Source organism: Eleutherodactylus coqui, chromosome 6 (genome assembly GCF_035609145.1).
Source record: "Eleutherodactylus coqui strain aEleCoq1 chromosome 6, aEleCoq1.hap1, whole genome shotgun sequence".
Classification (NCBI taxonomy): Eukaryota; Metazoa; Chordata; class Amphibia; order Anura; family Eleutherodactylidae; genus Eleutherodactylus; species Eleutherodactylus coqui.
The window spans coordinates 146204978-146228115 of record NC_089842.1 but is presented as its reverse complement, the minus strand read 5'-3'; the positions used below and the strand labels follow the sequence as shown (position 1 = coordinate 146228115).

At 44.9% G+C, this 23138-nt stretch overlaps 1 protein-coding gene across 1 annotated transcript in view; it reads left to right on the top strand.

The window, feature by feature from the left end:
• The window catches only part of MED25 (mediator complex subunit 25), a 40852-nt gene that overhangs the window by 2618 nt on the left and 15096 nt on the right, over positions 1-23138 (top strand). Inside the window, exons 2-14 of the mRNA XM_066607891.1 lie at positions 66-214; positions 7613-7658; positions 7744-7868; positions 8192-8290; positions 8950-9070; positions 9206-9365; positions 9917-10050; positions 12349-12445; positions 15094-15326; positions 17153-17290; positions 17386-17471; positions 18971-19028; positions 22963-23070. Of these exons, the coding sequence (XP_066463988.1) occupies positions 90-214; positions 7613-7658; positions 7744-7868; positions 8192-8290; positions 8950-9070; positions 9206-9365; positions 9917-10050; positions 12349-12445; positions 15094-15326; positions 17153-17290; positions 17386-17471; positions 18971-19028; positions 22963-23070 (1530 nt within the window). The 5' untranslated portion in view covers positions 66-89. The remainder of the gene's footprint in view (positions 1-65; positions 215-7612; positions 7659-7743; positions 7869-8191; positions 8291-8949; positions 9071-9205; positions 9366-9916; positions 10051-12348; positions 12446-15093; positions 15327-17152; positions 17291-17385; positions 17472-18970; positions 19029-22962; positions 23071-23138) is intronic.

The following is a 23138-nucleotide window of genomic DNA, read 5'->3' as shown; positions in this document are numbered from 1 at the left end:
CTACATACAATGAGGGGTCTGCCAGTCGGATGATTTTAACAAATCTTGATGTTTGTTTTCTGCAGATCGTAGAGAGAACGGTTACAGCGATGGACGCATCGACCCAGGGGAATGGAGGCATAGTATCTGATGTTGTCTTCGTTATAGAAGGAACAGCTAATTTGGGACCTTACTTTGAGTCTTTGAGGAAACATTATCTTCTCCCTGCAATAGAGTAAGTTATAGTATGCATGTTGTGTTAAATGGAGTCTGCTACAGCAGCTCTTGTGAGGCAGCACATGACAGCAACCACCTTTAACCCCTTCAGTGGCAGGTTTATTATTTCCATGTCATGCCTCACAGGGCAGGTTTTTTTTAAAATGAATCAACAATGCAATAAAAACCCCGGAAGATTTTAGATGACAAGCTCAGTACTCTGCACATTTCAGCACTAGAGCTGTCCACAGAAATCTTCCGGTGTTTAACTGCATGGTCAGTGCAGCAAGCCCCGGAGATTTTCTGTGTGCACCACTAAAGGGGTTAAAGGTCTTCTGTCATTACCTTTCAGCCCCATAAACTACATTATGGGGCTCAAAGGTGGGGGGGGGGGGTCCAGAGAGCTTTTTTTATACTCGTCCTGTCCACTGTTCCAGCCATGTACCCCTGAGATATTGGGATACACAGATGGTGACTCTTTCCACAAGGCGGTATGTACACTCTCTCCCATTTATCTAATGGGCGAGCACGCTCACACAGCCTTATGAAAAGTATTGCGCTATGTGCATGCACCAATTTCTCGGAGCCATAGAGCTGAAAAGGGGAACCTGGCAAGTATAAAAATTAGCTCCCTGGACCCACTGTCCAACTGCATTTGACCCCGTAACATAGTTTATGGGGCTCAAAAGTTATGAGAAAGGCCCTTTCACTGTAGGTCATAAAACTGTACCCACTGACAACTTTTACTTGGCAAATTTGTAAGGCGCGCTAACGTTGGTTTTACAAGGCTGGATATAAGCCAAATGATCAGCGCCTATCAACAGGATCAGTGATCGTGCTTAAAACAAGTCTATTAAGACTGTATGGGAAAGAAAAACATTGTCTACACAATCGTATATCTCCCATACACTTTAATTTCCCCCAGTCGTCTCCACGACAGCACCAATTGAGATTGCCTCCTCCTGATAGGACAGGAACAAACTGAGAGGTTAAAAGCTCCCCCCCTTCCCCACTTTCCTCAGTGTCTTCCTGTCCTGCCAGGAGGCAGGATCTCTGAGAGGAGCTGGTGGAGAAGCCAGCCAGGATTACTTACAGGCGGATCGGAAGGCAGTGGCTCACCCTGTCATCCCTTCGCAGCCAGACGACTCCCGGGACGCCACATGGGGTGGTAACCCCCGGGCCAGGTTCCTCCCGCGGCGGCCCATGGGGGGTACAAAGCGGGAGCCTCAGTCCCCCTCGTCCTCCCTGCAGAAGTTACAGCGCGGCGCTCCAGGAAGCCCTCCGACGGCGGGGGGCAGGGCGCCGCGTCACGTGTCCAGCGCGATGACGTCATCGCATCTGCATCAGGAGCGGAGGGGGCGGGGCTTAGCGCAGGAGCGCGACAATTAAAAAAAAAATAGGAACCTGAGAGAAGCCAGAACAAACCAGCACTACAGGTCGCAGGGTGTCTGCAGCACCGGTATAGTAATGAGTGCTCCAGCCCCAGAGACAGCTGAAACCTCAGCCTCAGCGGCCGTAAGTAGCCAGTGCGGCAAAAAATACAATGCAATTATCCAGTGTATTGTGTATGGAAAATTGCATATTTACCCGCAAAAAATACAATGCAAATATCCAGTGTATTGTGTATGGAAAATTGCATATGTACCCGCAAAAATACAATGCAAATATCCAGTGTATTGTGTATGGAAAATTGCATATTTACCCACAAAAAATGCTTTATTTGTCAGGGGGATATAAAAAGACATCACCCCCAGAACAAAAACTCAGAAAATGCACGGATTGCGGGATAAAACTGCCAGCTACGTACCAGAGGCCTCTATGCAAGGCATGCGTAGCTAGGCTAGTTAAAGAGGAATCAGGAGGACGTTAGGAAGCTGGTGAAAGAAGAGGTAGATCAGCCCTAACGTCACAGCTGGCGCCGCCAGCGAAACGCCAGAAAAGGGCGTATGTTCCTGACGAGCCTTCCGACTCAGAGAGTTCCATCGGTCGGAGCAAGAGGAACAGGCGGCCGAGGAGTCCTCAGATTAGGAGGACTACAAAAAATACTTATTCCATCAGGACGACTTAATGGAATTGATTAAGTCAGTCAGGGCTACACTAAAAATGGAAGAGCCCAGAGAACCACGTACCCTACAAGATGAGATATTTGGGGGACTAGGGGAGAGGCGCAAGCATACCTTCCCTGTCCACAAGAATATCACCAAAATAATCCAAAAAGAGTGGAGGACGCCGCACAGTTAAAAGATCCCATGGATCACAAAGCTGAGGGCCTTCTAAAGAAATCATGGGAGGCAGCGGCAAACATACTTAGGCCAGGGATCGCAGCCACTTGTGTTGCGCGAACTCTGGGGGTACGGCTAGAACAGCTACAGCTACACCTAACCAATAAGACGCCGAGGGAACAGATCCTAAATTCCCTTCCGATCCTGCGTATGGCAACAAATTTCCTAGCGGACGCCGCGGCCGAAACTGTCAAACTCTCGGCGACAGCTACAGCCCGGTCTAACTCAGCCAGAAGAGTGTTATGGCTGAAATCGTGGTCAAAAATAAGCTATGCGCCCCAAAAACCCCGGAAGAAAAGCCACAGAGAGGGAAGACCTTCTTCCGGGCCCCAAGGCAACAGCCAGAGACCTACCGAGGCAGGGGCAAGACAGGCCGCTGGAGTTACCCCAAGGGGGGCAGAGGAAGGAATATCCTCTTTTACCCCCACCAGGGGGAGCCAAATCAGAGACCCTGACGCCATCCCCGTAGGGGCAAGGCTGGAGGGCTTTGTGGATCAAGGGGCCACGATTTCCGAAGGCCCATGGATCCCAAAGATCTTACAGCAGGAATACCGGATAGAACTGGTGTCCCTCCCCAGAAGAAAATTCATTATCACGGGAGGCTCCAAACAGTTACACCTACTAAGGCAAACCGTTGGGGACCTGCAACAACTAAATGCAATATCCCCCGTACCGCAAAACGAGGAGACCCAGGGCCATTATTCCAGGCTTTTCCTAGCAAGGAAACCCTGTGGGAAACAGCGGATGATAGTGAACCTGAAACCTCTGAACACCTGCATCAGATACAGAAAATTCAAGATGGAGTCCATCTCCTCAACGATAAAGTTGATTCCCAAAGGAGCCTACAGGGCATCCATCGATTTAAAGGATGCTTATTTCCACGTACCAATCCACGAGGGGTCCCGGAAATACCTAAGGCTCGCAGTGGATATGGGCAAAGGAATAGAGCACCATCAATTCAGATGCCTGCCCTTCGGGATCTCCTCAGCACCCAGAATCTTCACCAAAATTATGGCGGAGGTAGCCGCCTACCTGAGGAAGAAGTCGGTCCAAATAATAGCAGAGTCCAGAGAACTCCTAACGAAAACACCTGAGGATAGTGCTAGAACTTCTCCAATCCTTGGGACGGAGCATAAACTGGGAAAAATCCAGCCTAGATCCCGACAAACAGAAAACGTTTCTGGGTATAACGCTCGACTCAGAATCGCAATGCTTCTGCCTAACCGAGGAGAGAATACAAAAAATCCGACTGCTAGTCAAAACCTTTTTACGGAGACAATTATGCACAATTCGGGAAGCCAGGTCTCTCCTGGGAAGCTTGATTTCAGGCATTCCAGGAGTGGCATGGGCCCAGGCTCACACCAGAGCCCTGCAAGCCTCAGTGCTATCCACGTGGGACAAAAAGCGGTCCTCTCTAGGGACAAGAATGTACATTCCAAGCGCGGCGAAAACATGCCTGCGTTGGTGGGCATCCCCAGAGAACCTGCGGAGAGGGGTTCATTGGCTACAAAACCCAGCCACTCGCATCACAACGGATGCAAGCGCCTGGGGATGGGGAGCGCACATGGGGAACCAGTTCTTTCAGGGCCCATGACCTCAAAGAACAAAAGAACAGTCCTCAAATCACAGGGAACTACAGGCCGTATGGCAGATCCTACAGCAGTTAGGGAACTCGCTACGGGACCAGCATATAAAGATATTGTCAGACAATATCACCGTGGTCGCCCATATACGACACTAAGGGGGCACAAGATCTCCCGCTCTGCAAAACATTGCACAGAAAAATTTCCACTGGACAGAGGGCCGGATCCTCTCGATCACGGCAACCCATTTGAAGGGGACGCTAAACCAAAAGCGGCCTTTCTCAGCAGGAGGCAAATAGACCCAGGAGAATGGTCTTTCTCCCTGAAAGCATTCAGAATCCTGATCAATCAGTGGGGGACCCCACAATTGGACCTGTTCGCAACCAGGGAAAAATGCCAAAGTAAGCAATTTCTTCTCCCTCCGGCCAGGAGATCGTCCGACAGCAGTAGACGCCCTAGGCCAAGACTGGGGAGAAGGGCTGGTGTACGCCTTCCCCCCTATACCGTTAATCCCCAGAGTCTTACAATATTTCAGAACCCAGGTATGCACACTAATCCTGGTGACCCCCTTCTGGGCCAAAAGAAGCTGGTTCGGTCTTGTAGCAACTGAGCGTCCAGGACCCAGTCATCTTCCCTACCTGGACAGGTCTTCTATCGCAGGGCCCACTGAGCCATCTGAGCCTAGACAGGCTCCACTTAACAGCATGGCTCTTGAGGAATCCTCACCAAAAGAGAAGGGATTCTCAGAGAGAGGAGTAGAAACGTTAATGTCCAGCAGAAAAAAGACTACCCACCTTATCTACCAGAAAGTTGGAGAAGGGTCTCCTCATGGAGACAGGGAAGGGATCGCGGGGATTCTATCCCGGACATCCCTCTAATCTTAGAGTTCTTGCAGAGGGGCCTAGAGACGGGCCTCTCTCCAAGCACCCTGAAGTTCCAGGTCACAGCCCTTAGCGCCATATGTGACACAAAGTTCTCAGACAACAGATGGGTCAACAGGTTCCTAGCAGCAGCAACTAGATTACGGCCTGGGCCCATAAATCTTTTTCCAGACTGGAACCTTAACTGGGCCCTAGGGGCCATGACAACGGTACCATTCGAGCCGATCGAAGCACTACCCATAAAAATGCTTACTATTAAGACCATTTTCTTAGTAGCCATCACCTCCGCAAGACGGGCTAGCGAGCTGTAGGCCCTGTCCATTCGCCACCCGTTCCTAAAAATCTCGGCCACCGAATTAGTACTTAAAACGGACCCCGCGTTTATGCCAAAAGTAGGATCACATTTTCATAGGTCCCAGGACATAATAATCCCCTCAAATTTTAGTAAACCTAAAAACGAGGAAGAAAAAACCCTCAACTGCCTGGACGTTAGGAGAGCAGTCCTAGGCTACATAGAGGCGACAAGCCACTGGAAGCGGGACGACAACTTGTTCATCCAGTTCAGTGGCCCAAATAAAGGGAGCAAAGTAGCAAAAAGCTCCATAGCCAGGTGGATCCACCTGGCCATCAGAGTCCTATAAGGCCCTCGGGAAGGAAATCCCTTTAGCTCTTAAAGCCCATTCTACAAGGGCAGTAGCATCCTCATGGGCCGAACATAGCTCAGCTTCGGTCGACCAGATATGCAAAGCCGCAGCCTGGAAGAAACCCCACATGTTTGTTAAACACTATAGGGTAAAAGTGCAGCAGGACATGGCCTTCGGCCGCAAAGTCCTCTTAGCAGCAATCCCACCCTAGGGAAACTTTAGTTGGTACGTCTCAATTGGTGCTGTCGTGGAGACGACTGGGGGAAAAAATGGATTATACCTACCTGATAATCAGGTTTCCAGTAGTCTCCACGACAGCACCCGTACCTTCCCTCCCTAAATTGATAGAAAAGAAACTATATAATATAAAGAAACATATATATATATATAATATAATTTTATTTAAAAAAAATAAAAATTTTAAGTTGAGCTCCTACCCCGGCAATTCGTTAGAATCCACTGAGGAAAGTGGGGAAGGGGGGGAGCTTTTAACCTCTCAGTTTGTTCCTGTCCTATCAGGAGGAGGCAATCTCAATTGGTGCTGTCGTGGAGACTACTGGAAACCTGATTATCAGGTAGGTATAATCCATTTTTTCTTTCGATAGAACATCACCCCCTCCCCCCCTTTTTTTTTTTATTTATCACAAGGACATGTGCTGCCAACAACAATTTTTCCTGCTATACAAGTAAGCCGATCATCTGACAGTCATTTGTCAGCTCAGTGATTACTTGGACAGGCAGACCAACAAACGTTCATTCACAATCATTGGCTTGTGTGGAAGGGCCTTAAAGGGGTTGTCTTGCGGCAGCAAGTGGGGTTATACACTTCTGTATGGCCATATTAATGCACTTTGTAATATACATCATGCATTAAATATGAGCCATACAGAAGTTATACACTTACCCCCTCAGGTGCTGGCGTCCCCGTCTCCATGGATCCGTCTAATTCTGCTGTCTTCTGGCGTTTTTAGACGCGCTTGCGCAGAAGGGTCTTCTGGCTTCTCTTCGGTCCGGCACGAGCTGCGTTCTGGCTCCGCCCCCTTCTACGCGTCATTGCGTAGCTCCGCCCCATCACATGTGCCGATTCCAGCCAATCAGGAGGCTGGAATCGGCAATGGAACGCACAGAGCCCATGGTGCACCATGGGAGAAGACCCGCGGTGCACCATGGGAGAAAACAGCAGTGCATCCCTGGGAAACGACCGGCGGCCATCTTAGGCAGAAGATTTTTTAAAGTTCATATTTCGTCGGATCGGTGAGTAGCAAGCGGCTTAAAAACCGCTTTAAATTGCTATTTTATGCCAGGGGGGTGACAGGGGTAATGTAAAATTTTGATGTTTGCCGCGAGACAACCCCTTTAAATAATCACTGAATCTTCAAACAATTTGTGTTTATTTAAATCGCTTTATTTGTGTAAAATGACTTTTTAGTTATGAAAAATCAACCAAAATTGCTGGTCCTGGCCCTTTCTTTGTAATTTGCTGTCCACTGCCTATTGTCAAGTGAAGTCTGCCCCAGTAAGGGTGCTTTTTATCGTTTGCACGACTGAACGGTGTCAGAGTTCGCTCGTGCAGCCTGTTCATACGGGCCGATAAATCGTTCAGTCGTTAACATTCACTGTATAAGTGAGAACGACTGAACAATTAGTGAACGAGGCAATTATGATTTTCATGCTTATATGAAATGAGCAATAAAATTATTGTGTACTGTGTCTTACACTGAATGATTATTGGTCAAGGTCGATCAATCTGGCGAGTTTTGAACGATAATCGTTCTGTCTAAAAGCACTTAAGGGCTCCTTCACACTAGCGATAAAATCGCGCGATTCGAGAATGAGTGAAAACGCAGAATTATGATACCCATTCTTTTCAATGGTTTCATTCCGATTTGCGATGTTGTGAGATTTATAAGATAACCCTTCTAACAGTAAGATGGAGAACGTAAAGCGTTCCTACAACTTTTTCTGGTTGATAATTGATACCTTTTTTGCATATAATTACAATGTAGAATCTTTCTTTTTTCCTTCAGGTACTTTAATGGCGGCCCTCCAGCAGAAACGGACTTTGGAGGAGACGTGAGTTACACATTTGAGCTATAAAGAAGTGGCAGTCAGTATGCTGATCTCCACATATACTGAGTGGTAGTGTCTTGTGTTTCAGTATGGTGGCACACAGTATAGTCTTGTGGTCTTCAACACTGTGGACTGTGCCCCAGAGTCCTACGTCCAGTGCCATGCTCCCACCAGCAGTGCGTATGAGTTTGTACAGTGGCTGGATAGTATCATGTAAGTTGGCTTTTACTCTTCCCCCTCATTAGTGTTTGTTTGAAATCTTTCAATGGATTAAAGTGCTTTTCCTGACTGTCCAAAAATATACTATCCTCTACATATGGTATAACGTTTAATCTACCACCACACCTAAGTTTGCTGCTTGTGTTTATTATTAGAGTACCTGCACTTTCACGCTGGAGCGCTCATGCACCATCGGCCGACTTCAGCTGCTGGAAGGAGCCGAGAACAACCCGACAGAGCACGAGCACTCCCGCGTGAAAGTGCAGGCACTCTTTAAGAAGTCTTGTGGTACAATTCTCTGCTTTCATTCTGTGAAGGTTTATGGGAGGTGGAGGTGAAAGCTGTAGCCTCATCGCTGAGGGACTTAGCACTGCTTTGCAACTTTTTGACGACTTCAAGAAGATGCGGGAACAGATGTAAGTGAATCACAAGTAACTAATTTCAGTCAGTTTTTGGAGAACTTTACTCCTAGAATAGCCAATAACATTCATGAACCCTTTTACATGATGGGATAATCATTCTTCAGATACCTTTACACGAAACAATTATCACCCAAAGAAAGGCTTGAAGCAGTGATTTCTGGTGATGGTCATATCGTGTATACATAGGCACTGATGGGGCACTGGGGCGTTTCACATAGCGACTAGCAAGCAACATCTCACTCAGTGTAAACAGGAGTTGTTCAGTCTTTGAATGACTTCCTGTTCAACGTGAATGGAGGCGGCCGGCCAAGATCTCCACCTTCATTCACTGAATGCTTATGGTGTGAAAGCACCCAACAGCTGCCCTGTGTAAAGGTTTCTTTATAGTAGGGGTTGCACTCTTAAGGCAACCCCCTTTTTTAAGTAACTTAAACAATTTTAAACTTTCATAAAAGTTTCCTCTTCTCCCTGAGAAAAGTCTAACCTGTTTATTTGGCATCCTGACTGAGCTGGTTGCCATATTTCTTGCAGAAATCTCACTGGTCTCTAACGACAAGAAGCGCCACAAGGATCTGCCATTGTTGTTTTCTTGCTGGTTACTTTACAAGGATCTTGTGCTTTGATAATAAGACTAGTCCATTTGTCTCTTGTAGTGGGCAGACTCACAAGGTTTGCATCCTTATCTGCAATTCTCCACCATACTTGCTTCCTGCTGTAGAGAGCACAACCTACTCCGGGTATACAACAGAGAACCTGGTCCAGAAAATTGGGGAGGTAGATGTTGTTTGATAGCAATGGCAAACATAAAAAGTATAACCTGTAACCATGATCCAAGTACTAACAATGAAAAAAAATCAATTTGCTTCTTTTTTTTTTTTGAGTTTCTCATGTACTTTGATTATCTTTCAGAGAGGAATCCATTTCTCGATTATTTCTCCTCGGAAGCTGCCAGCCTTGAGGACGCTTTTCGAGAAAGCCATGCCAGTAGGTAGTATGATGGAGCCCCAGCCCAAGGACTACAGTCAGGACCCTCGACACATGATACTTATTCGAGGAATGGTCCTTCCAGGTTAGTTGTATAGCTCACCTTTTGTGTACTGAGAGTTCCTATGATGTGAATCAGCTATTTTGCTTTTGTCTTTTTCTTCAATCTTAGACAGGTATGGAATATCCTTAGATAATAGCTGTTTTGCCTTGCACAACCAGGATCAGGGTGTGCTTATTCTCACCATATGTGAGGATCGCAGAGGTTAGACCACAATTTATCAAAGTTAAATGGTCACTGCCTTTTCAAATAACATGGGCTTATGTGATAACTAGCAGAAGTGCAAACACTTGATGGTCAGGTGATCAACACATCTCCGGTTTCTGAAACCTTTGATATCGGAAATGGCTGGGGAGATGATACAGGTGTGTATTCAACCAAGTAATATGCTGTATATATGGGCCAAGTACACACTAGTGAGAACTGTTCTTAGTAGCAGCTCTCTACTCTGTTTAGATGTTGTCTTGAGACTGTCTGATGTCCCTGATAATTCTTGTAAATGTCATTGCTGGATGTATATGTTGGTACGGGGTATGTCTTCCAGTTTATACATGAACCTTGTGTTTCCTTTGCAGTTGGGGGAGCATCCACAACACCTGGGGTAGGTCCAATAAAACAACCCCTTTCCCAGCCACAACTTCCTGGGGTACAATCCCAACTTCCAAGTGCCCCTCCTCACCAGCTTCCACAAGTATCGGCCCCATACATGGTATGCAAATTATTTTGGTGCCTTTTTTTTTTTTTTTTTGAGGGGGACGGGGTTTGACATATCAGGATCTGGTTTGTTTTATATGGTTGCTTAGATGGTTATTGTCATTTTAGCCCGTTCTGACTAAGATGAGAATACCGTTCTGTACAGTGTGTAGGACTACAGAAACGGCCTAGCAGGCTGTGCTATGCTGTTTTCTTAACTCCCATTAATTTCTATCAAACTTACGGAAACTGCTTAGTGCTGCCCATGTGTCTGTCGTTGTACTCTAGATCGCTGCATATGGCCAGAAAGGTGGGTGGGGCTGTCATTACTTGAGAGAGATTCAAGTCCCACCTCTGGATTTGCCATAAAGGGCCGAAAAAAAAATACTCCTTTTAGGCCTCATGCATATGGGTGGATTTTTGCTTTGGAATCCGGAGCGGGTGACCGCCTACGGATTCCGTAGCAATAATCCTCCATATCATGCAATTGAAAAATGATTCTTCATGCACACGAGTGGAAACCAATTGTGGTTTCCACTTGCGGATGAAAAATCATAGCATGCTCCATTTTACTGCGTTTCCCGCACGGATGGCTTGCATTGAAGTCAATGGAAACCATCCGACCCGCGGCCCGTGTGCGGCTTCTGTGAGGGAAAGCAGGATTTAAAAAAAAAAAAAAAAAAAAAAAAAAAAAATTTGTACTGTGCATGTCTGACGGTGAGCCGTGTGGAACATTCACAGTACAGAAAAAGAAGAAAATACAGGTATGTGCGGATGCGGGCTCCTGCATGCAGAATCCAATCCGCCCATGTGCAGCTGGCCTTAATGGGAACAAGAGCACAGACCGACTTTTACTTAGGATATTTCAGGGGCTTTGTAAGGGGGGGGGGGGGGGGCAGTGCTGGGGCACAGGGTCTGATTCCGCTGCGAGATCCCGCAGTTGGAATTTGACCCGGCCGTGAGCATTTGGCCTAATATATGATGAAAAACTGTGTGTGTATAGCTGAAGCACTCCTAGTAATAAATAATGGGGAAATGAAGCAAAATAAAAACATTAGTGTATAAACCTAAGATCAGAATTGTGGTTAAAACCATGGGGAAATCTGTTTTTAACCATATAATCCAATCCTGTCTTGAAAACAATTTTTAGTTTAAAAAAAAAAAATCTCCACCTCTCACTGGGCGGAACACCCTTTCAGTGCCAGTGACTTTAAATGAGGATAAATGTCCTTCTTGGACTTCTAAAATAAATGTCTGGATGCTGCAGACAGGGAACGCCTCAATCTACCCAAGGAAGGATTAGAGCCAGATATATGCTCAGCAATATATAGGTTTAATCTATGTGATATCTTGCTCACCGACGATAGTACATTCCGTAACGTAGGTTACAGTAAAGTGGTGGTACAAGGTTTATAAATGAATTAATATGAAAGTCTCGGAAAAAAGTGTTTTTGTTTTGTATAATAAGGAGCACATCCTGATTGGGAGCATCTGAAACGCCCCTTAGACATGCAATGAGATGTCAAGTAGTATTGTTGTATAAGCTAGCAGCCATTATGTTCCCTATTGTATGTGTTTTCTTGGCAACAAATTTGATACATGGCTGGAAAATTTGGGTGAGGGAATCCTGCGTAAGAATAGGTAGGTTTTGTTTTTTTTAATAGTAGGGTTTGTTTAATGTAAAAAAAATCCACACTAAAACGAGTAGAAAAAACTAAAAAAAATGTAGTTGCAGTATGGGGTGTCTGGTGTAGTCTGAACGGTGTCAAACACTTAGATTGTCATGTAAATTTTCTGGCCCTATGTAAGATCCATTGGTCACCACAATGGCGCAACCTGTCTGAAATATCACAACACTCTTGACTACAATTGTCTTCCATTGAACATGCCCTATTGTCTCTAATAAATTCTTCTACTGGAAGATTTTTAACCACATAAGGAAAACATCGCTCACGTGTATGACCCTATTAAAAAGAATGGGGTTCAGATTTGTGTGTCTCACAACTCCCTAATCTAATACGGACGGCAAAAATTGTGTGAAGCCAGCCTAAGAGACCAAAACTATTATTATTGAGATAGGAAACAAACTGTGGGAAGCCAACCAGATAAGCCCTCATGTGGTTAAGGAGAAGTGCTGGATCCTTATATACATCATTGTTTTTTTCCACATTGCATTCATGATAAACCGTCTTGGCATTGTTGTCCGAACACTTCCCTTATTAGAGATTGGCTGCTTGGCATAATGCTGTTGAACAAGAGTTTTGGTGAGCTGTATTTTACTAGACATCCATATACGATGACTTTATCTTTACAGCATTCCTCGCAGACAACCAACCTGACGCCTGCACAACTTGCTGCCCAATCAGTATTAGATGCGGCAAAGATACAGAAGAGCAATATCCAGACTCGGTGTAAGTATGTCTATAGAAGTGGATAACTGCAGTCAAACACATAGCTTCTGAACATGTAAGAACTTGTTGGTCTATGGTTTTCAATACCTCGGTTTCTTACACCACTGATTTCTAGAATGATTGACTTAACTGAAGGTTAGAGAGTCCAAAACCTTCTGGCACGGCTCAGATTTAGTCTATGTTTTTTTTTTTTGCAACTCTGGACCTTTCCTGAAAATGTCAGGTTTCCAATAAGATGAATCTTTAAGCAGTGCTAAAGGAATTAAAGGAACAATCCAGCCTCTTACATATTTTTGGGGGGCTCAGAATGGTGTAAAACTGTACAATTATTCTTACTCCCCATACTATTCCCTCAATGCTTTCCTTCTGATGCATTCTGGGGCTCCCGCCAATCTCTATACATCTCATCTGTGCGGATGATGACAGGCTGCAGCGGTCACGTTTTCCTGTCAAAAAGGACTAGCAAGTAGAGAATGCTGTGGGACCCTAGATGCATCAGATTGGCAGCAGCACCAGGGGATTGGTAAAAGGCATACAATTTATTTTGTTTACACATTTAAGCCTTTTAGTCCCTTAACGACCACCCATGTGTCTTTCGATGGCACACATTAAGGAACTTTATTCTGCAGCGCCATCTCTTTGCATGATAAAAAAAACACCGATGCAGGTCCCCCGTGCCAGGGAGAGTGGGTACAGCCGGGTATTTGCTCTAATACCGAAGACTGAAGAAACCTTGGATCCCTGGGGTTTAACCCTTCACATACTTGGGCAGGGTGATTGCGCAATGTAAAAGGCTGACAAAGGGAGGGGGCCCCCTCTGTCACCCATCAGACCCCTGCAATGTGATTGTGGGGTATTCATGGGTTGCTATGGCGCCTGGAGGCTTCAGTATAGCCTCAAGGTCTTCCAGCTACGGTAGCCTGTTAGAGAAATTATAAAAGATGCTGATAATGATGTTCCCTAGTGGAAAAAAAATAAGCTAAACTGGTATAAATAAAAATGCCAAAACCTCATCCCCCCCCCCCCCCCCACCACCTTTTTACTATGTAACTAAAGATAACGCATGTTATCACTGCGTTTGTAGAGAAAAAGGTTAGTACGTTATTTAACCCACACAGTGCACATAAAAAAAAGATAAATAAAAATTGGCGAAAATATCTAGTTTTGCCTATCTCGCCTTACAAAAAATGGAATAGAAAGCGATCAAAACGTCGCATGGATCAACAAATGATACCATTTTAAAAAGTACAACTCCTCCCGCAAAAAAAACCCAACCTTTTACAGCGCAGTTGACAAAAAAAAGAAAAAATGTTTTTAGTGGTCTTTGAATGCAACGATAAGGTAAAAATACATTTTTAAAAAAAGTGTGAAAAAGTTTAATAAAGACTATATAAATTTGGTATTGACATCATACTGGCCTGCAGAATTAATTTAACATATTATTTTTACTGCACGGTGAATGGTGTTGAGAATAAAAAACATGCCAGAATTGCAGATTTTGTTAACCCCTTGCCTGACTGACTGAAAAACTTTAAATTTGTCTCCGACGCGTGACAAGCAACGCACGAGAGTGGCTCCGGCCCCATTGAAATCAATAGGCGATGATCGTGATCCGCTGCCACTGCTGTAACAGCAGTGGCAGATGATTGCTTCACCCCCTTGGGGCGTCCCCTCATCACGGAATACTGCGACAATGTTCATGAATTCATGAATGTTTGAGCGCTGACTGTGATTGGCTGAAGCAGGGATTTTAATTTCCAGCCGGCTGAAGACCTTCAGTACAGAGCCGGGAAGCCAAGCGGAATGTCACATTGTGCCCTGGCAGCAGTGGAGAGGTGAGTATACATACTTTTTTATTATATATATTTCAAGCCCTTTCCAAAAAATCACTGCTGGGGTTCCCTGCATCCCATTGCTCTCCATGGGGCCGGCGGCTGTAGCATCATATTTCCCAAACTAGACAAAATATTTTTAGAAACGTGACACTCCCAGGTTCAAAAAGAATCATAGAATTTAAATTCCTATTAAAACAGTGACTTTTTTTAACCTGTACATAACTAAAAAATGTGTCACTTAAGTGGTTAATCTTAATAAAAAAAATAGAATTAAAAGCAAACAAAATGCTTAAGTTCTCAAAAATTGGATAAATGAACACTAACGTTCACCCCACAAAAAACAAGCCCTTATAGAGCTCCGTCGATAGAAAAGTATAAATGCCATGGCTCTTGGAATATAGCGACACAAAAACAAATCTTAAAAAATATTTATTTATTTTGGGTGCACAAAAATAGCAAAATGTAAAAATAACTGTTTAAACTTGGCATCGCCAGAACCGTTCTGACCAGAGAAAGTTATCACCTTATTTATTACACGCACTGAACACTGTAAAAATGAAATCCAAAAAAGGCAGAATTTTTTTTTTTCTCCTAAAAATAAAGTAAAGTTATACAATACATTATATGTACCCAAAATGAAGCGCATAGAAAATACAACTAGTCCTGTAAAAAACAAGCCGTCATATGACCGTCGAAGGAAAAATTAAAAGGTTATTCCTCTTGGGACACTCTGAAAAATTAGTTGGTCATTATGGCACAAACTGGCTTTGTCACTAAGGGGTTAAAAAGTGTTTATTGCATTTTCTCTTTCAGTTCCTGGACTTGCACCCATGCAGTCTACTCCAACTGTTGGTCCACCATTCAACCAGCCACCAGCCCCCACAATGCCTCAAGGACCAGCATCCAAGATGGTTACCTCTACCGCTTCTTTACTAACGTCCTCTCCTCAGCCCAGTTTAGTCTCCACTGTAACCACAGGTCCTGGACCCGCTCCGGGGATGATGGCTCAACAGACGGCTCAACAGCAGCCTGTCCCACAGACAATGGTGTGTTAGACCCTCAGACATTCATTTAGGGTCGTGTTTAGAGATGAGTGAGCATACTCATTAAGGACAAATACTCGAGCGAGTATCGTCCTTTTGCGAGTATCTGCCTGCTCGTCCGCCGGCGGGGGTGAGGGGTGGGTTGCCGGAGTGAGTGGGTAGGGGGGGAGAGAGAGAGAGACCGAGAGAGAAACCCCCACCCTCCCCTTCCACCCCGCTGGCACCGGAATCTTTGCGGATGACCAGGCAGATACTCGAAAGGGACGATACTCGCTCGAGTATTTGTCCTTAACAAGTATGCTCGCTCATCTCTACTTGTGTTGCTTGATGTCAACAGTCCTTCTGGACAGATTAATGAGATTGTTTGACATTCCCTGTTTTGTTTCTCTCTGAAAGCTCTTGAGAAACTTGTAAGGGTTAAATGCTGCGTTCATATAGTTTACTACTATCTGAGAAAATGTAATATCTTTATATTATTATTATTATTTTAATGGGATTAATCAGTTTACCTTTACCTTTTTCAGCAAGTGTTTTGTTGGTTCATTCAACATAGCTGGCAGTCGCCCCAAAAACGGGCTGAAGGAGAGAGCAGGTCAAGCATATATGGAGTTTTTAAATTGGTTTGCAGCTGTGCATGGCCGATTCTGCATTGGCCATAGCAGACAATGGGTAGAGCTGTGTGCGAGCTTGGCATGTTCTCTCCTCTGCCTTATAGGGGGTTATGAAAGCCCTGTTCTCACTGAAACCCCAACCTAATGTACACTTTAAGGGGGTATTTCCATCTTGTAATGGAGTGGCATATTGCTGGGAAATGCCATCACTTTAGTGGGCATCCAACCTATGGGACCTTTGTAGATCCCAAGAATGAAGGGGATGGATGCAGCACTGTATATCCTTTACTCGTTCTAGCACAGCAGGTGTCACCACTATATGCAGGATTGGTGGGGGTCCTAAAGTGTTGGCATATCCTAGCAGTATGCGGCCACTTTACACTTGTGTATCCATAGAGTATTTTAATGTTCTGAATACTTTTTAAACCCTTTATTGGTGGGACCATCAGCATGCCATAACGTCTCTTAGGCCTCATGTCCACTGGTTAATTGTATTTGCAAAATCCGTGCGGGTGTCCCGCATGTGTGATCCGCACCCATAGGGATACATTGGACACCCGCAGGTAAGTAAATACCCACGGATGTCCCTTTTCCCTGCCGCGCGGATCGCACGTGCGGGAAATCACTCGCAGCATGCTCCATTTTCTGCAGGTTTTCCGCATGGACGGCTCCCGCAGGCTTTCATTGAAGCCTATGGAAGCCGTCCGGATCCGCGGTACACCCGCAGCTGAATTTCTGCTCTGCCGCTGGAGCGCAGGAGTTCAAAAAAAGAAAAAATGCACGGCACGCTGCCGGCATGCCGAGCCCATATCCGCCGGGCAGAAAAAAAGATCCGTCCGCGACAGACGGGAACCCACAGCGTTTGGAGAGGTGAATAAAATCAATTTTCAGGCCTCGTTTGCGGGAAAGGAGGGACCTGCTGCGGGAATCTGCATGGAGAATCCACGCAGGCCCGAATTTCCCAGTGGGCATAAGGCCTTAGAGGAATTGTAAAAAAAAAAAAATGTTAAGAACCTCTAAATAAAAATCATTCCCGTTATGCTATGATATATCCTCCTCCCCTATCACTGCTGTCTAACTAGGCTGACCTGCCTTTCAGTACTATGGAGAAGGAAAAAAAATGACAATCTCTGTAATGGGTAAAAAAAAATGGTGTATAAAAATAATAGTGCCATTATGTTGTCGGATCAGATAATGAAGATGTCTGTTTACTAACAGCCTGGTGGGGGAGCGCCTCCTGGAGTACCAGCGCAGCAGTCAACCGCACCTCAGATTGGGGCGCCACAGCTGCCCAATACACAGCAGTCTGTCGCCAACAAAATGCTGGCCTGGAGCGGCGTACTGGAGTGGCAGGAGGTGAGTTATGTCCTGCCATACAGTACTGATGTGACATTTCTTTCTATGACATGATCTTGGTATAAATGCATTATTTTTATTTTGGCTCTATATAGAAACCTAAACCCCCATCTGTGGACACCAATGCCAAGCTGACACGATCCCTTCCATGCCAAGTGTATGTCAATCCTGGAGAAAATTTGTAAGTGTTAACAAGGCATTATTTCTTTGACTTGAGTGAAAGTGTCAGACCCAGTTTCAACATACCAACTGATTACCACATGGCAATAACTAGTTCCGTAAGGCTTCACTTGCCTATAAAATTACCTAAAACTTTTATTTCATAGTCTGCAGGCTGTCACAAAAAAGCAGATTACCAACCATATGTGATTTAGGCCACATGTTGGCAGCAAAGCATGGAAACATTGTAGGGAGAAGAAAAGAACTCTCTCCAGTAGCAGTATAGTTGTATAAAGACTAGCATAGTAGAAATACCAGATCTATGGGCATTGCTATGGCAGTATAGTAAACCTGGGGCATTGTCATGATGCCCAAGCAACAAATCAAAAGTAAAAAATTTGCTCAGACTAAACAATAACATAATGTCAGCTAATGAACTAAAATGTATCTATTCCCCTACTCTTTATGCCCTTCCAAGTTACATGCAAAAACCCCCTCCATGAGACCCATAGTGTCAGGTAGTGATAATTTTACTCAATGCTAGTGTTTATGTAGATGCAATTCTTACACCATTCAATCATTAGTCTAAAGCTCCATTTATGCAAAGATGATCACTCAAAATTCGTTCAAAAGATAACAGTTTGGGCGATCATTTTGCATAAGCTGCTAATGGGCACTAATGCCCATTAGAAGCTTATTGGCTTCATTTGCATGTAAATAAGCCTCCCTGAGCTGTATGCAAAGAACAGCAGGTGGTCTGTTATCTGCATTCAGTTCCTTTGTTCTGACATGGTACTGCAGCTAAATACAATGTTATCACTGCTCCGGTAGAGAATCGCAGCGTGCAGTCCCTGCTATCAGCTCTCCGGCCAAACGATGGATTTTAAACTCAACTAAAAATCATCGTTTGGAAGAAAAGCAAACAATGGTAGCATTTACACGCAACGATTATCGCTCGAAAGACCTAGTTTTGAGCTAATTTTGAGCAATAACCGTTGCGTGTAAATGAGGCTGTCTGATACTTTGCAGGACTGGCTCAATTGCCATGTTCTTGGCCATGTCTTGGCCGAAATGCTAACACCTGCATTTATCATAATTTTTTTTTTTTGCATGCGGTCTGCTATAGATGCTGAGGAAGCCTGGGGTGTCACGCCAGTGTGGCACCCTGTGGTGATACAGGACAATCCACTGCTTTGCAGTATGGGTTGTAATCCTGTATAGTATGGCACACTTGCCTATGACTGACATCTTTGGTATCAGTTCACATGTGCAGACTATTTTGTGTGCAGTCATCCCTCCCCCAATTTGGTTTGAGGTGTGTGACTGCAATTTACTTTGCACTGAACAAATTGCTGCCTCTTATTGCAATCTGGCCCTCTGCATGCTATCAGAGAACACGGTGATTGAGCCGGCCCTACAAAGTATCAGGGGATGCAGGTTTGGCTTTCTTCTTTGTGAGTTACAAAGTTTAAGTTTTTAAAGTTGAGAAAACTCAACATAATTTTTTTTTTTCCATTACAGGAAAACTGACCAGTGGCCTCAAAAGCTAATCATGCAGCTGATCCCTCAACAGTTATTGGTACAGAACTTTTCTTTTTGTGTGTGTTATTGGAGGTTTGATTTGTTGTGCTGCATGAATGTTTTTATATAATACATCAACCAGAAAAATCGTTAAATCCTGTTAATCTCTCATCTGTAGTGTTAGATGGCCTTTGACAAGTTAATCAAGATTGTATGTGAACAAACGCTACATCTAGAAATACAAGGGTTAACTAAAAGCCCTTTTACGGAATGATCTCTTTCAAAAAATCGTTCAAACGAGCAAAAATGACCGATAATCGTTCAGTGTAAACGCAGCCAATGACGATCGATAAATCAGTCGCTTTTCCTTCATTGTTCATTTTATGCAGGCATAAAATACCATTGTTGGCTCGTCTGGTTTTACTCCCGATCGTTCAGTCGTTCTCAGTCCCTTATCCAGTCAGTGGGAAGGACTGAACAATTTTTCATTTGTAGAAGCCAATGGTGTATCTCCCTGTATAAACGGGCTGCCCGAGCGAACTCTGATATTCACTAATTCAAACGACAAATCAGTAGGGCTAAATGGACCCTAAGGAAGAACTTGCCACAGTGTTTCGGTATGTTGGATTTTTTGTATGGTCCTGTAGCAAATAGGCTTCCATTATTGGCTGGCTGAGAGGTGCGCCATAGGTTTTCTTTTCTCCTATTAGAGATTGGGCAGAGGAGGCTCTTTTCTGCAGCCAATTGTCTTAGTCAGGCACAGGATTGTGGGAGGATAAATCTCTGATCACTTGAGACATTAAAAAAATAAATAAATAAAATTAATTTCTCATTGCATTCCTTGGGGGACACAAGATCCTTGGGTATTGCTGCTGCTGCTGCAAAGAGGCGACGCCAAGTACAAAAATTGGTAGTCCTTCCTGCAGGCACTAAGCTAAATCAGCTTGTATATGAGTAGTAGATGAGAACAAAGTAACACATCAACATAGACTGTAACAAAAAACTGCATAGTACCAGGTCAGGTTGAGGATGCCCTCTGGAGAAAAGAAACAGAACTAGCGAAGGAGCAACAATTGGGCAGGTGCTGTGTTCTCTAATGAATGCGACAAAAAATGGATTTTATGATAAATAACAAAAATCCTGTTTTCTCGTCCATATCAATTAGGGGCTCTTGCCCTTAGCGGTAGCGCTCCCCAAGAACTCACTGTCTGACACTGGTGTGGCATGTTGGTCTAGATATGATTGCTAGACAGCAGCTGGAAGGCCACTTCTCATCTGCTCCTATAGCAAAGGGCAAGGGTGTATGGGAACCCAATGTAAGCCTGAAATTTGGGAAGTCTATTATGACTACAGGGACTGTTGGGACCAACACTGGCATGATGACAGGGACTGTTGGGAATCTGATACTTCCTGTCCTGAGTAAACAGTCCTAGTATGGTCACAGAGAGTAGGAATGGGATATATCTCGGGCAATATACAACAAGCTGACGTATAAGGTGAACCCACAATGATATTGTCCAGATACTGATAGGAAGGGTCCCCCCATCCCTTTTTAATTTAAAAAGTAGAGTCCAATGAGCCCAACATGGGGGGGGGGGGGAGATTGGCTAACCAGGCACTCGAATGCCTTGACTTGACTGCCTGCAACCAAACCACAGGCCTGATGGGTAATTTGTGCTGTTCTGTCTTGCTATCTAGCAGCTCATGAGAAAATTCAGAGCTCTGGCTGGCCTAAAAAAAAAACAACCCACTTTTTATTCTTTGTGGAGGGAGTAACAGTGTGACATTTTCAGTACGGTTTGCCCCCCACTCCGGGGAATAAACGTAGACTTTTGTCCAGTATCCCACCTAAAAGGGGGGGGGGGGGAAGATAATGACAAGCTAAAATGATAAAAGCAGAGAAGACCGGCACAGCAAGTAGGTCTGCCTCCTACAGACATTAAGCTAAAACTGATTTGGTTCAGTACCCGCAGGAGGGACTAACTATTTTTGTACTTGGTGTTGCCTCCTAGGTGTTGCCTCCTAGTAACAGCAGCTATACCAGAGGTTCCCGTGTCCCCCAATGACATAATAATCTTTATTTGAATAGCTCCAACTTATTCCGCAGCGCTTTCAAGGCGCATGGGGAACGCAAACAGTATGAAAATTACAGAAATTACAAGAGTTACATGTGGTATTCAATTATTTAGAAGCAAAGGGGTGGAGGTGATACAGAAGGTACAGGGGCAGGCGGTGGAGCAAAGGGAGAACACAACAATGCGACGATAACGCGACACAAACGGGGTGGGGTAGTACAGGAAGTATGAGGCAGGATGGGTACATGAGGGGTGAGGGATCAGTTTGAATTGAGTTCTCTAGTGTATGGGTAGCCAGTGCAGTGACAGTGCAGAGGCATCCGAGAAGCAGCTGGATAGGAAGATGAGTCTAGCTGCCACATTTAGTATGGGTTGGAGAGGGGAGAGTCTGGTGCGGGGAAGGCCAATGAGCAGCGAGTTGCAGTAGTTGAGTTGAGAATAGATGAGGGCGACAACGAGTGTCTTTAGCGCGTCCGTTGTGAGGAATGGCTAGATTTTCGCGATATTCCTGAGGTGCAGGTGGCTTGTTCGGACCAGAGACTGGATATGAGGGGTTAAGGAGAGGTCAGAATCCAATGTGACCCCAAGGCAGCGGGCATGCTGTCTGGGGGTAATGATGGTGTCTGATACTGATATGGAGATGTTGGGGGGAGTTCTGCTGGTTGAGGACGGAAAGACAAGGATGTCCGTTTTTGAGAGGTTAAGTTTAAGAAAAAGGGGGGATAGAGTGTTAGAAACAGCAGACAGTCGGTGATATTGTGGAGGAAGGGTGTAGAGATGTTGGGGGAAGCGGTTTATAACTGAGTGTCGTCAGCGTAATGGTGGTGTTATCTGCAAATATTTTGTCTGATTTGGTCCTGTGTAGATGATAGAAAATAGAAGGGGGCTGAGGACCGAGCCCTGGGGGACCCAAACAGCAGGGGGAAGCGGAGAGGAGAGAGGGCCAGCAAAGGAGACTCTAAAAAGAGAGGTAGAAGGAGAACCAGGAAAGAGCAGTGTCCTTTAGGCCGATGGAGCGAAGCATAGCAAGGAGGAGGTGATCATCAACAGTATCAAACGCAGCAGAGAGGTCAAGGAGGATTAATAGGGAGTAGTCTCCCCTCTATTTGGCCATCATCAGGTCGTTTCATACTTTTGTGAGGGTTGCTTCGGTCGAATGTAGGGGGTGGAAGCCCATCTGAAGAGGGTTGAGGAGAGAGTTGTCGGAGAGAAAGCATGTGAGGCGGGAGTAGACTAGATGTTCAAGTAGTTTGGAGATGAAGGGGAGGTTGGAGATTGGTTGGTAGTTGGTGGGGTCAGTTGGGTCAAAGGTCAGTTTGTTTTTTTTAACCAGAGGAGATATGATGGAGTGTTTGAATGAGGAGGGGAAGATACCAGAGGTCAGGGAGAGGTTGAGGTGGGTAAAGACAGCCGGGGAAAGGGACCGGAGGAGGTGTGAGAGAAGAGGATCGCTAGCTCGCGTGGTGGGGCGAGCGGCGGAAAGTAGCCTGGAGACTTCTTCCTCTGTCTTGGTTCAAGTACAGATAGTGAGTGATGAATGCAGTGCTGAGGAGAACAGGATCGGGGCTAGCCGTATAGTGTTTGAAGATTTCTTTTGCGGATGACGTGGACATGAGATTCTTTTTCTTACACATCTGATTACACTATGAGACGTAATGGGATGAAAAAAAAAGGCAGAAATTAAGTAGGATTTTTTTTTCCAAAAAATTGTATATTGGGTGGATTTTTTTTTTCTTCATATCTAGTGTTCCATGCTGCATAGTGACATTGAATGTCTGGTCATAGCAGAAAGCATACTCATGATCTATCAGGGTGGTTGATTGCCTGTTTTCCCCTTTTGACTCTAATGGAATTGGCTTTGTAAGCGAGCCCTAGAGATAAGGCTTAATGTAAAGAGCTGCATCTATTTTGTTGCAGACTACCCTAGGACCCTTATTCAGGAACTCTCGCATGGTGCAGTTCCACTTCACAAACAAGGATCTGGAATCTCTTAAGGGGCTCTACCGTATTATGGGTAACGGTTTTGTAAGTATGGATTATATTATGTTTCTACTTATTGTAGAGTTTCTCATTTTGCCAAGTTATTTTAACGG